The sequence below is a fragment of the Polypterus senegalus genome, unplaced genomic scaffold, assembly GCF_016835505.1.
Source record: "Polypterus senegalus isolate Bchr_013 unplaced genomic scaffold, ASM1683550v1 scaffold_1200, whole genome shotgun sequence".
In the NCBI taxonomy this organism is placed as follows: Eukaryota; Metazoa; Chordata; class Cladistia; order Polypteriformes; family Polypteridae; genus Polypterus; species Polypterus senegalus.
Genome location: NW_024382205.1, coordinates 792 through 14,284, shown reverse-complemented (window position 1 = coordinate 14,284; position 13,493 = coordinate 792). Strand labels below are relative to the sequence as shown.

General features: G+C 40.5%; 1 protein-coding gene across 1 annotated transcript; it reads left to right on the top strand.

Moving 5' to 3' along the window:
* The first annotated feature begins 1,189 nt into the window (after nt 1-1,189).
* LOC120521008 (C-type lectin domain family 4 member E-like) lies at nt 1,190-8,747 on the top strand. The gene is made up of 5 exons (XM_039742925.1): nt 1,190-1,254; nt 5,967-6,245; nt 6,571-6,722; nt 6,873-6,994; nt 8,654-8,747. The coding sequence occupies exons 2-5, from the start codon at nt 6,125-6,127 to the stop codon at nt 8,745-8,747; spliced, it is 489 nt and encodes a 162-aa protein (XP_039598859.1). The 5' UTR covers nt 1,190-1,254; nt 5,967-6,124.
* Nucleotides 8,748-13,493: the final 4,746 nt, after the last annotated feature.

The window sequence follows — 13,493 nt, the reverse complement described above, 5'->3', positions numbered from 1 at the left end:
AAAAGATTTCTTGTCAGAGAGGGGGAGCTCTTTTCCAGCAGCTAAGAGACAACGTTCCATAAAATTGTCCATTTTCAGTTGGTAACAGATAAAGAAAGTCTTCTTACAAGTGTCTGTTGTTGCGACTGAGCTGAGCCCTTCACAAAAGTGACAAGAAAACGAAGGTTCCATTTGAATAAAGTCCAATAAAAATCATCCACTCTCCTCCTTCTTGCCCAAAATGACTGGTTTATTTGTTTTCATCTTTGCTCGCTGAGATCTTCTGTTCAGCACTTCTACCTCTTTACCTGATTTTTCCCAATACATTTAATACTCTTGTTCATAATTCTCAGTCACTGCGCATCTTTCATCTCCTTTGTCAACAACGTGGCTTCCCACAGTTTTTGGTTTTATTTTATAAATTTGCAACCTTTCTGAAAACATTTTGTCATTTTGTCATTATGGGTTGTTGGGTGTGGACTGAAGAGCAAAAATGTTAGTTGTCCATTTCAAATCAATTATACAACCCAATTGTGCAAAAAGTGAAAGGGGCTGATGTTTTCTGAAGCCACTGTATATTACAAGACTCCGGCACACATTCTAGACTTCCATGGTTTTGACTTGTGTGCTTAAATGTGTTTACATCTTAAATGTTAGTTAAGTTACTTACATGTAGCACTTACATCCTGGGAGCACTGGTACCCTAAGCTTAAGTTTGAAAACTTTATAGCAGTTTTTACTTTACATCAAACTGGAAGAGACTCTGAAGAGTTGAAACAGTGAGAAAAAATTCCTGATATTTAAGGAAGGGATGAGACTTGATATTAAGTATAACATTAGCAATGGCTGAAGGCCGCCGCACATTGCTTACATAACTGCACCAGTGTGGTCTGGTTAGAGAGGCAATGTGACATTCTTCTGGTAGCCTATGTCTGCATCATCCTCCTTTAAAAACCCTGACGTGGCATTTCTGATGTTTGCTTTATTAATTTCTTCATAATGTTGTGTTCATAAAAAATAATACAAAAGTAAAGCCTGTCAACTGGAAAATGGTTGACAAGTAGTGAACTGGAGTACCAGTGACGTCACACTCCCAGTGTTGTGGTATGTGAAATTTTACTGCAATATTCTCCTGCTCTAACTATGTTATTTTTCTTCATCCATAATTTCCAGTGCCTTCTAATACTGTGAAAAAGAAGACATTTGCAGTGTGGGTGTCATTGGTATTCTTGTGTGCTGTCATCCTGGCTGCCTTCCTCTCGCTCATTGTGTACTGTAAGTAGCTTTTAACTTTTATTTTTTCCATGATGACATCCAATATTGCCATCGTCCTCTTTTCAGTGTGTCCAGGGTTTGCCCTGTGATGGAGCAGGCTATCCTGAGAAGTTTGTTCAGGCATTGTGCTTCTTTGGAGATCAGGTTGCTTCCCCAAGAGACTGCGGCATAGAACAATCCTCTGGCTACTATGGACTGATAGAACATCTCCAGCAGCTTACTGCATACATTAAAGAACTGAGTCTTCTTATGAAGTACGGTCTGCTCTGGTCTTTCATGTACAACGTCACTGTGCTGTCAGACCAGGCCAGCTTGTTGTTTATGTGAACCCCCCAAGTAACGTGTTACTCTGCACTACTTCAACATCTTGGTACTGTAGCTTGTTGTGTAGAAGGTGAACAGGAAGGGAGACAGGACAGTTTCCCTGTCCAGTATTACACATCACCATTTCTGACATATAGTCTTTGAGTCTCACAAACTGCAGTCTATTGGTCAGGTAGTCCATGATCCAGGATATTGTGGGGCATCCAGACTCAAATCCTTGAGCTTTTTCCCCACTTGATGTGACAGAATGGTGTTAAAAGCACTGGGAAAAATCAAGGAACATCATCCTGACTGTGGTGGCAGCAGCTTTGTCTAAGTATACATATATATAAATACTTATATATATGTATATATAATTATATACAAAGTATAAAGTGTTGGTGTCACATACAGTTAGGTCCATAAATATTTGGACAGAGACAACTATTATCTAATTTTGGTTCTGTACATTACCAGAATGAATTTTAAATGAAACAACTCAGATGCAGTTGAAGTGCAGACTTTCAGCTTTAATTCAGTGGGTTGAACAAAACGATTGCATAAAAATGTGAGGCAACTAAAGTATTTTTAACACAATCCCTTTATTTCAGGGCTCAAAAGTAATTGGACAAATTAAATAACTGGAAATAAAATGTTCATTTCTAATACTTGGTTGAAAACCCTTTGCTGGCAATGACAGCCTGAAGTCTTGAACTCATGGACATCACCAGATGCTGGGTTTCCTCCTTTTAATGCTCTGCCAGGCCTTTACTGCAGCGCCTTTCAGTTGCTGTTTGTTTGTAGGCCTTTCTGTCCGAAGTTTAGTCTTCAACAAGTGAAATGCATGCTCAGTTGGGTTAAGATCAGGTGACTGACTTGGCCATTCAAGAATTTTCCACTTCTTTGCTTTAATAAACTCCTGGGTTGCTTTGGCTGTATGTTTTGGGTCATTGTCCATCTGTATCATGAAACCAGCCAATCAATTTGACTGCATTTAGCTGGATTTGAGCAGACAGTATGTCTCTGAACACCTCAGAATTCATTTGGCTGCTTCTGTCCTGTGTCACATCATCAATAAACACTAGTGTCCCAGTGCCACTGGCAGCCATGCATGCCCAAGCCATCACACTGCCTCCACCGTGTTTTACAGATGATGTGGTATGCTTTGGATAATGAGCTGTTCCACGCCTTCTCCATACTTTTTCTTGCCATCATTCTGGTAGAGGTTGATCTTGGTTTCATCTGTCCAAAGAATGTTTTTCCAGAACTGTGCTGGCTTTTTAGATGTTCTTTAGCAAAGTCCAATCTAGCCTTTCTATTCTTGAGGCTTATGAGTGGCTTGCACCTTGCAGTGCACCCTCTGTATTTACTTTCATGCAGTCTTCTCTTTATGGTAGACTTGGATATTGATACGCCTACCAAGCCCTGGAGAGTGTTGTTCACTTGGTTGGCTGTTGTGAAGGGGTTTCTCTTCACCATGGAAATGATTCTGCGATCATCCACCACTGTTGTCTTCCATGGACATCCAGGTCTTTTTGCATTGCTTGAGTTCACCAGTGCTTGCTTTCTTTCTCAGGATGTACCAAACTGTAGATTTTGCCACTCGTAATATTGTAGCAATTTCTCGGATGGGTTTTTCTGTTTTCGCAGCTTAAGGATGGCTTCTTTCACCTGCATGGAGAGCTCTTTGACCGCATGTTGTCTGTTCACAGCAAAATCTTCCACATGAAAGCACCACACCTCAAATCAACTCCAGGCCTTTTATCTGCTTAATTGATAATGACATAACGACGGACTTGAACACACCTGCCCATGAAATAGCCTTTGAGTCAATTGTCCAATTACTTTTGAGCCCTGAAATGAAGGGATTGTGTTAAAAATGCTTTAGTTGCCTACATTTTATGCAATCATTTTGTTCATCCCACTGGATTAAAGCTGAAAGTCTGCACTTCAACTGCATCTGAGTTGTTGTCTCTGTCTAAATATTTATGGACCTAACTGTATCTCAGTATATCAGCAGTGTGGTCTAGACCTGAGAGATTGGGGGTTTTTATTCGGGTACACTGGTTTTGCACTCACATCCCAAACATTTCGATAAACTTAAGGTTCTGATTTGTTATCCAATGAGTGTTACTGTATTTGCATGCGTGGGACATGCAATGGATGAAACCCCATCCAGGGATGGTCCCAGCCCTTTACTCAGCGTTGCTGGGATAGGCACTGTTCTCCCTTGACCTTGAATTGAAATAGATGGGTTTGAGGGGTTATATCTATATCTCTCCATACTTTGTATGTACAGTATGTAGATGTATGTATTGTGGAATGAGCCCCTGACACAGACAGGTAGACATGTTATTCAGCACCACCACATGTTTATTTACAACTATTCTTTACAATAAGAAGTGCCACACAGCCCACAAACTCCCCCAAAGTCCTGGCCTCATACTGCCTTTTCCTTCAGGCCGTCTCTTTGCCTCTCCTCCCGAGCTCTGTCCTCTTCCACCTGACTCCAGCCATCGAATGGAGGGAGGTGGACCCTTTTATACACACCTGGATGTGCTCCAGGTGTCTCCCGGCAATTTTCCACCGGCACTTCCGCCACCCAGAAATACTCTGGGTGTCCCCCGGTCCTCTTCCCCCCAGCACTTCCAGGTGTGGCGGAAGTGCTGAGGTCCATAGCTCCAAAGACATCGGGGTGCCCCCTGGTGGTGACCACAGGCCCCTATAGGGTTGAGCTTCCAAGCTCTGCACCCATGGTCCCCAAAGCCACCAGGGCGGTTGCCACCTCGTGGTCTGGAGGAGGCGCAAGCCCTCCTCCGGTCCTCCTGGGCATCCCGGCTGGGTACCACCCCAGCCACTCACCACAGTATTAAGGTGGCTAGAAGCCTGACCTGTGTTTTCCAAAGAGTCTATGGGAAACGCATCATGGGCTCCTGAGCTTTATTAGAACACAACACAGAACTGCAACTTTGTACAGGGGTTGCAAAAGAAAGCCATTAAGAGCTCCAGGACCTATATCAGCCTTTGTATTAGTTTTTTGAAATGGAATGTATTTTGAAACACTAGATTTATGTTAAATGCAACAACAGAGAAGCAAAATTAGTGTACAGTGGAACCTCGGTTCTCGAACGTCTCGGTACACGTACAAATCGGTTTACAACCAAAAAGTTCGCCAAACTTTTGCCTCGGTTCACGACCACACACTCGGTATATGAACAAGCCAGTTTCCCTTTCGGTTTGTACATGTACAGCGAGCGAGCAAGAGAGAGAGAGTGTGACACACACACACAGGCGCGAGAGAGAGGCGCACACACACAGGTGCGTGAGAGAGATAGACACACACAGGAGCGTGCTAGAGAGAGACACACACAGGCACGTGAGAGAGACACACGCACATACAAAAGAGCGAGCGAGCAAGCAAGGGAAGCAGGGAGGTAGGTAGTGAGGACTGGATGCATAAGGTAGAAAAGGCTTGTTTTTGTTTTTAGTTCTGTTTACTGCGATCGGTTCATAATGTGCATTGTGGCAATGTTAATTTTCTTGGTGGTTTATTAAATTACGGATTTTTCAAATGTTAATTGTTTTCCCTGTGCTTAAAACTCATTTTAAAAAAAGTTTTTTTAGTTAGCGGTTCCTAGCACTATAGCACAAACTATTGCAGTGTTAGTTTTCTCTGTTGTTCAAGGTTTTCTCGGTGTTAGTCATTGTTTACTATCATGCTGTGCATTCTATGGTATAATTACCTATATTTCTGCTTAAAAACTAAAAAAATATATATTTACATGCAGTTCGTATGGTCTGGAACGGATTAATTTTATTTACATACAATCCTATGGGGGAAATTGCTTCGGTTCACGACCAAATCGGTTCACGACCAGAGTTTTGGAATGAATTATGGTCGTGAACAGAGGTTCCACTGCATATGGATGGGCCCTTATCCTTTTAATCTGGCAGGTGTATTGGCATGTAGTGTTGTAAAAAGATACAAACTTAGTAATTCAGTTTTGGTAAATTATAACAAACAGATTATACAATTTCATTTGTACAGTTTTCTCCACTTCATATCCACAATGCCCCTGAGATATAAATGAAATAAGTTACGTTCTGTCATTAGTATTTTCAAATAGGTTTTGGTACCTGTTTAATATTATTTTTTCAGCACCATTAAAGTAACGCTAACATGTTTAAAAACTATTGAGCAGTAAGGAGGAGAAAGAGACTGGAAACAAGAAAGAAGGCTAAAGGATTGAAGGAGGCATAATGTAAATACAACTAGAGGTTTAGTGCATACAGAAGAATGAGACCTACAACAATGCCAAATGTCTTCTTCAATGTTGATTTCTTAAAGATAATTCATCAACTAGAATTGGCACAATCTGTCTGACTTCCATATATTTTTTATGATGTAGTTGTTACTGGAGTTAAATACAAGGAAAATGAGGAGAAACTGCAGAACACACTTTTTGTTACCAATGAAGAGCTGAAGCTATTACACAAGAATCTGTCAGAGGTGAAAACCGAGTACACAGTCCTGATTCAAAACCACACTACTCTGCTATCGCACAATATGGAATTGACACAGAACATCAGTGAGCTGCAGTTGAGGTACTCAGCATTACAAGGGAACCACACTGCAATGACTACATCTCTTGACAAATATTGTTCCATACAAAGGGCTTCAATGCCAGGTGAGTTGTACTTCATTGAATTCCTTTCTATCCGGATATTTAAGTAACAGGGGTCATACTTGTTGCAGTCATGAACTGTTGTCATGGATCCTTTATGGATCACAAGCTGGTTCTCCTTCTCCAGGCCCTTTACCACATGACAATAGTTGTGTTTCTCTTCTGCCTCCCAAAACATAATTCTGACGTCCTCAGTAGGGGATGTCAAAGTTGCTAATCAGCAGTTCCCCAGTCATGACCTTCCATTTGCCTGAGGGGCTCAGTTTAGCACTGACATCAGAACTCTGGTGGTCTTCAGAGTTCAGCTTTCTGTTCTCTCATCTCACAGAAAGGAAATGTGTCTTCTGCCCAGAGAGCTGGGTGCCATTCAACACAAACTGTTACTACTTTGCCAATGATACAAAGACCTGGGCTGACAGTCGTGATAACTGCACATCAATGGGGGGTCACCTGGTGATCATAGAGAGCCAAGAGGAGCAGGTAAGCCATTCACCTTGGTGAAGATAACACAGTAAGTCATTTGAAGAGGGAGGTGAATAGAAAATATCACATTGGGTAGTGAAGTACAGCAATATAACTGACTTGTAACAGAGTCACTTCTTTACAGAGACACATTTGTTTTCTCATCAGAACTTCTTACTGAATAAGACACGCAGCAAAACTGACAAATCTCACTGGATTGGTTTAACTGACCAGAAGGCAGAAGGTCAGTACCTCTGGGTGGACAACAGACCTCTGAATCAAAGCAACAAGTAAGAAAAATGTTTAATTTAAATTAGAATCTAAAGTATAACAGCACTTAACTTGATCAATTCATATAAACATAAAAATAAATTAATGAAGAAATAAAACCTGCAGCCAAAAACTGAATCAGGCTGTTCTATGTTAACAATTAGTCTGTGGCTTGCTGGATTGGATAACTTTACTGCAGTTAAGCTGACACAATAAGATCTTCTTGAACATCTTGTGAGAAGCAATCGTGCTAAACTCAGTGTCCTTATGGTACTTGAAGTGAAATCATTGTCTTAATTTATTTTTCTTGTTTTTATTAGAAATTGCTACATTTAGCTTTTATTGTTAGGATTATGTTCTTCCGCTTGTTGAGAAACTTCCCTTGCTCCGAGATTATTAAATGTGCTGCCAATCCCTAGAGAGCAGCAACTAAAGAGAAAAAACAACTAAGTAATCCAGAGCAGTGACCAACACTACTTTCCTACAGCAGATACAGAGCACACAAAGTGAATCAAGGTGATAACTGTAATAAAATCCATCCATTATCCAACCCGCTATATCCTAACTACAGGGTCACAGGGGTCTGTTGGAGCCAATCCCAGCCAACACTGCACTGCAGGGTGTGCGCACACACATACCCACGACAATTTAGAATCGCCGATGTACCTAACCTGCATGTCTGTGGGAGGAAACCGGAGTACCCAGAGGAAACCCATGCAGACACGAGGAGAACATGCAAACTCCACACAGGGAGGACCTGGGAAGCAAACCCAGGTCTCCTAACTGCCAGGCAGCCGCGCTACCCATTGCCACCGTGCTGCTCGCTGTAATGAAATTATTTTTATAAAAAAGTTGTTTCTTATACAAAACTCACATTGCAGCGCACCCTTCATATTGACGGATCCAAAAATGAGACGCTCCATTGAAAAACAGAAATGCATAATCAACTATTAATGTAAATGATAAACTGAATGGAAAAGAAAATTCATCAAATGTCCATCCATGATATTACACTTCTTTTTTTGTTTTTTTAAATATTAAGCTATTATGAGGGTTACACCAAGCCATACCTTGATACAGGGCACTTCCTTATACAGGTTTGTGAGGTCCTCTCCCAAGTAGAACATAATGCGGAAATATCCTTTAGCTTTATTTGCCATCCATGCATGTATCCCAATTCACCCGGTTCCTCCAGTAGTTGTCGTAGTTTCTCCTGCAATTCTGCAATCTTCCTCTGGCACTGTTCCTTGACGTTTTTTCTTCCATCTACCATCGGCTCTGCACCAACACCCTTTTTGTATGCGCAGTCCTTCCCCTGTTATAATCTATTGTTGCTTCTTGTCAGGTAATACCGAGATTGCTGATACCTGTTCAGTTTTTGTCTTTCTGTAATAATGGAGAAAGTGAAACCCCCGCCAATGACACTGCCCACACATGACAATTATTACAATGGAAAGCACATGTTTATTACACGCATGCCAGAAGTGAAATTTACTTACAGGACAGCTACTGCCTGTTGCAGACCTCACCATGACTTAAATCAAGTTTCTTATTTTGTTTAATTTCATTTTTGTATTTAAGATACCCAGTTTCTACTATCATTTGTGTATGTGTTAAAGAAGACCCAACCGTGTGGAGCAAAGAAGAGCGCATGATTAATTGCTCCTTTCTTCTTGCAGGTTCTGGGGGAGAAGAGATAATAAAATGATCAAGGATTTGAACCGGACAACTTTAAGGGAGACTATTCAGAAGGACAGAACTGCGTACACATAGACACAAACACACTATTTAACGGGTGGTATGATGTATGGTGTGGTGAAATCAAACAAAGAATCTGTGAAGCAGCAGCTGCCCTTATTCATATCTAGCATGAAAGTGAGAGTTAAAAACAAGGCCAGAAATGATCAAGTTCATGACTCGCTGGTGACAGCAAGTGTCTCTGAAGTGATAAAATGTAGCTCGGACTAGAACCTTTAGAAACAAGGAATACAGCATTTCTGAGAAGCTCTACCTCACCTCCAGGGACAATTTAACTAATTGCAATTAGCTTAAAAGTGATGTGATATTAGGAGTTGTTGTGAAAGCCTTCTATACCTAGAGATAAAAACAAAGAAGGAAAAGATATAGGACTATGGGACCTTTACTAAACAGACAAACTCAAAGTATAATATCAAAGACACAATAAATAGTAGAAAACAAACCTACCTCTTGTCTGGGAAAGCCTAAACAGTGTAACCCATTGGGTAGCTTGCCCATCACAATATCACACACCAGAACCTGGATTCTCTTCCTCCTGACACTTTAACATTCACCCTACTCTCCTCCCAATACTATGCTCTGGGAGTTCTGGCACCAGGGGCACTTTAAATCGTATCCTGGGGTTAGTCATACTCCAGAACTGGAATTAGTTTCATGGCTAGAGCAGCCTTCATTTTATTTCTGGATGACTAGACTAGACCATCTTTCACTGGCTCCTGGTGTTCCTGCAACCTGAGTCTTCACTTACCCTTAATGAGACAGGAGCACAAGATAGCTCCCTTCTGACCTGCTTTCTGTGAAGGTATCACAGTCCTCTTTGCCACTTACAGACCTGTAAGTGTTGTCCTGGTCTGGTGTTTTCACCCCAGTCTTTATTACTCCATCTCAGTAGATAGTCAGGCAACCCAGAGATATCTCTGAAAATGATTTAGGGGTTTATGTTGATAAAGCATTTCCATTGTCTATGCCAGAGGTGGGCAAAGTCACACCTGGAGGGCCGCAGTGGCTGTAGGTTTTGTTCCAACAAAATTGCTTAAAAAGAAGCACTCATTGCTCAAGTATCACTTTCGCTTCATTATAGTTGTCACGCTTGTAAAGATTTTCAACCCTTATTGCTTATTTTAGCCTTAAACAGCTGTATTCTTGGTTTTTAATGGCTCCTCATTAGCAGTTAGATGCAAATAACAAAAGAATCCCAGCGTTTCTCCATTTAGCTTGTTTCCATTTACACTGGTGTGTTTTTATCGCGCACTGTTTGATTTAATTAAATACTTGGAAGGAAAGTGAAGAGAACAAAGTGAAGAACTGAGAATTACTCATCCATTTTAGAGTTCAAATTATTTGGATGATATCCTTGGAAAGGAAAAAAAATGTAGGATATGAGAAGGACCTGACATGGTAGAGTTAAAGCGCCAACAAGCCAAGAAATTAAATTATTCGCAAGGATTGTTTTCTAAATAAGCAACTGGGTTGGAACAAAAACCTGCAGCCTGCACTGCAGCCCTCCAGGACTGACTTTGCCCAGCCTTGGCCTATGCAATGTACAGAAGCTATTAAAAAGGAAAATAAAATGTTAGGGTATATCATTAAAACTGTTGAATATGAAAGGGTGCTATGCTCAGACTATACAATAAATTAGTGAGAGCCCATCTGGAGTCCTGTGTGCAGTTCTGGTCACCCCGTTAGAAGAAAGACAAAGCAGCACTTGAAGCTACGCAGTGGAGATCAACCAAGTTCATCCCAGGAATTTAGGACATGTCCTAATCTGGCAGGCCCAGAGAATTACAAATGTTTAGTCTTGAGTAGAGAAGACAAGGTGAGGATGTAACCTAGCTCTTAAATTTTTTTAACTGAATGGTAAATCATGTGCTCTATGACAGCATTTATGGGAAGTGCATTTAGAACTGAAGTTAGGAAGCACTTATGCAAAGGTGTGTGGTAATCTGAAACAAAGTACTAACACATGGAGCTGAAGCAGAAACTTTGACAACCTTTAAGAAGTATTTGGATGATATATTGGAACAGCTTACAGTAGCAATTAGCTAAACAATCGGGCTTGATGGACTGAATGGTCTCTTATAGTTTGTCAAATTTCTTATATTGTAACCCTAGTAAATGTTGTGTCATTTGCCATCTAGAGTCCTGAAGCAACGTTTCATGCAAATCTCTCTGCCTTGTATATTTCTGTGGTACTTGGCACACAAATAGAGCTTACTGTGCCCGAGTAGTCTTCATGGCCCCACATTGGCATATGCAGAACTTCTTCGGCTGGAATGGGGCTCTTATTACCTGCAGGCAGTCTGTGGTATTCTTCTTTTTGTGCTGTGAAGTCCTGGTATTGCCTGGTTATCCACTTTACATCACAGTTTTATAAACATCAAATTGAAGGTTGAGGCCAAAATATTCTAGATTTTCTTTTATACAACTGCTTTTATTCTGGTTCAGGTCGCATTAATTGATTGATTGGCTCAAGTGACTTTGGTTGCCCTGTAATAGAGTGATTTCGGTCCTACCATACATTCCAGCTAAATAGATATTAGCTACTGTCATGCAACACAAGATGAATATCAGATCAATATGCTGTTTATTAGGCCAAAAAATATAAACACATGTGGAGTGCCCCCAAAGTAAAATGTGTATTACAATAAAAGCAGTTCTAACAAAGAAGTCAATAATAACAGCAAAAGATAAACCTTAACTACAACCTTAAATACAAGTAAAAGCGTCTTTTCAGTTATCTGAGTCTTTTAAATGAGTAAAGACTAACCTTGTAGATGCACAGTAGCAGAAACTATTAAGAATTCTAAAGTGAAATCTATACTGTAATGCATCTCCTTCTTGTCATAGCTGTTAGATCTTTCTATATATAGTTACACTGTCATTAAAATTACTAGACTCATCATATGCATCTGAAACTTGCAGAATGGATATGTCATGATAGGGCGTGAAAATGATTACAAGCTCAGCATACGTGCAAATGACGTGTGCAATATAATCACCCTAGACTTTCCCACAATGGGTATTAAAGACATTTGAAAATGTTATTGACTCACTGCTGGAAGTTTGTGGATGCTTAGGGATCATACATGCCCCAGTAAAGATGATGACAGCCATATGTTTAGATCTCTGACTTTGAGGGAGAATTGGAGGAGTGTGGGAAGGTGGATTATCCTTCAAGATCATTGCATGGAATGTGGTTAGACCCACCAAAGTGAGGAGTCTTGAGCACCCTAATGCATAAATGAATGAGAGGACAAAAATCTCATATGCATGGCAGTGACAGGCTAAACAGCAGCATCACAGACCCTACGCCAACAGCAGGGTCTGGCACACATCACCAGGTGTCCACACATATTATTAGAAAACTAACTGCAGTAGCGGGGCATTCTTTCTCAACATACAATGTTGTGGAACCCCTTCACCCTAAGTCACTGGAACTTGTGACTGCTTTTTGTCCAAAAATGCTGCCAATGGCAAGATGGTTATGAAGAATACAAAAATACTGATTATTGTGCATTGCATACATATAACTGAGTTGTACTATTAAACATGTATTATAAATAGTCTACTATATAAATATTGCTTTGATATCTCATCTCTTTAGTGGAAAAATATATATATCCCTGAATGTATTCTATTATTTCTGTGTGAATATATGTGTGCTTTGAGTGTGTCTTTCCTGTCCTAAACAATAACCAAGGGTATGATTGAATAAATGCAACTAAATAAATGTTTTCAAGAACTGAAAAACAAGAAGCTAAGCCACTTCAATTCTTCCTTAGGTGATAATTGTCAAACTTTAGCCCACTTTGAATAAATATATTCCAATGCTGATAAAAAAATCCAGCACCTGAATTTTTTTTAAGTATTTTCTAATTTGATTTTAGCAGTCTTCTCTTCTACATCTATGATCTTAGTCCAATATTACCATCACCATGTATTCTTTTTTTAATGTTTTCTCCTTTTTAATATCTGGTATTTTCTACAGCAAATCTGGTCTCCACTCTTTTATAGGCTTTCCAATGAGACAATGTGGTGGTGCGGTCCTTCTGCATGCTCCCTCTTCCCATTTGTGAGCCTCTTGAACCCAACACCATCAATAATGTAACGAATGAGCTGTTCAATGAAGACAAATCACATATGGAGCAAGGGGATGGTGTAAAAGTGTCCAGTGCTTTTATTATTAACAAGAAAATCAAAGTAAATGATCGCCAATAAAGTGCAGTGTACATAAACAATCCATAAATAAATAATCCTAAAAAAAAAAAAAAGGTGAAAGTGGAGGTTAAAATCCATAATAAATAAATCCTTTAAAATGAGCTTAAAAATCAACAGGCTGGAAGCAGTTCCTTTTCAAACACCCAGTGCCTTCTTCGTCTAACTGGTGACTCCCCTGCTTAACCCAACGGGCTTTGGAACAAGAGTGTTGCCCTACTTGCAGCTGCAGCTGACCTTCCTATGGTCTGGTTGTCTTCTGTCCCCTGGCTACGTACAGCTACCTCAATCTTCCCAAGCCTCCCTGACTCCTGCTGCCTTCCGTGGCGAGCCGTCAACTTTTCTTGGTTACTTCAGCTTGTTGAAATCTCTCATCTGGAGCTACTACTTCAAACTGCCTCCTCGCATGTCGGCAACACACTCCTTCCGGCTCTACTTTTAGTTGCCTGCTTCTCTGTAGTGAGCCTGCTCTCTCTCACTCTCTTGCTCACTACTGCACCGGCTCTCAGCACCTCCTGCCTTCCTCTTCCTCCTCTTCCTCTAACC

Excerpts from the sequence above, each read along its gene's own strand:
- LOC120521008 (XM_039742925.1), top strand. The coding sequence starts at position 6,125 with ATGGAATTGACACAGAACATCAGTGAGCTGCAGTTGAGGTACTCAGCA. Across the intron at positions 6,246-6,570 it reads ACAAAGGGCTTCAATGCCAG|AAAGGAAATGTGTCTTCTGC; the intron begins GTGAGTTGTACT and ends CTCATCTCACAG. Across the intron at positions 6,995-8,653 it reads CCTCTGAATCAAAGCAACAA|GTTCTGGGGGAGAAGAGATA; the intron begins GTAAGAAAAATG and ends TTCTTCTTGCAG.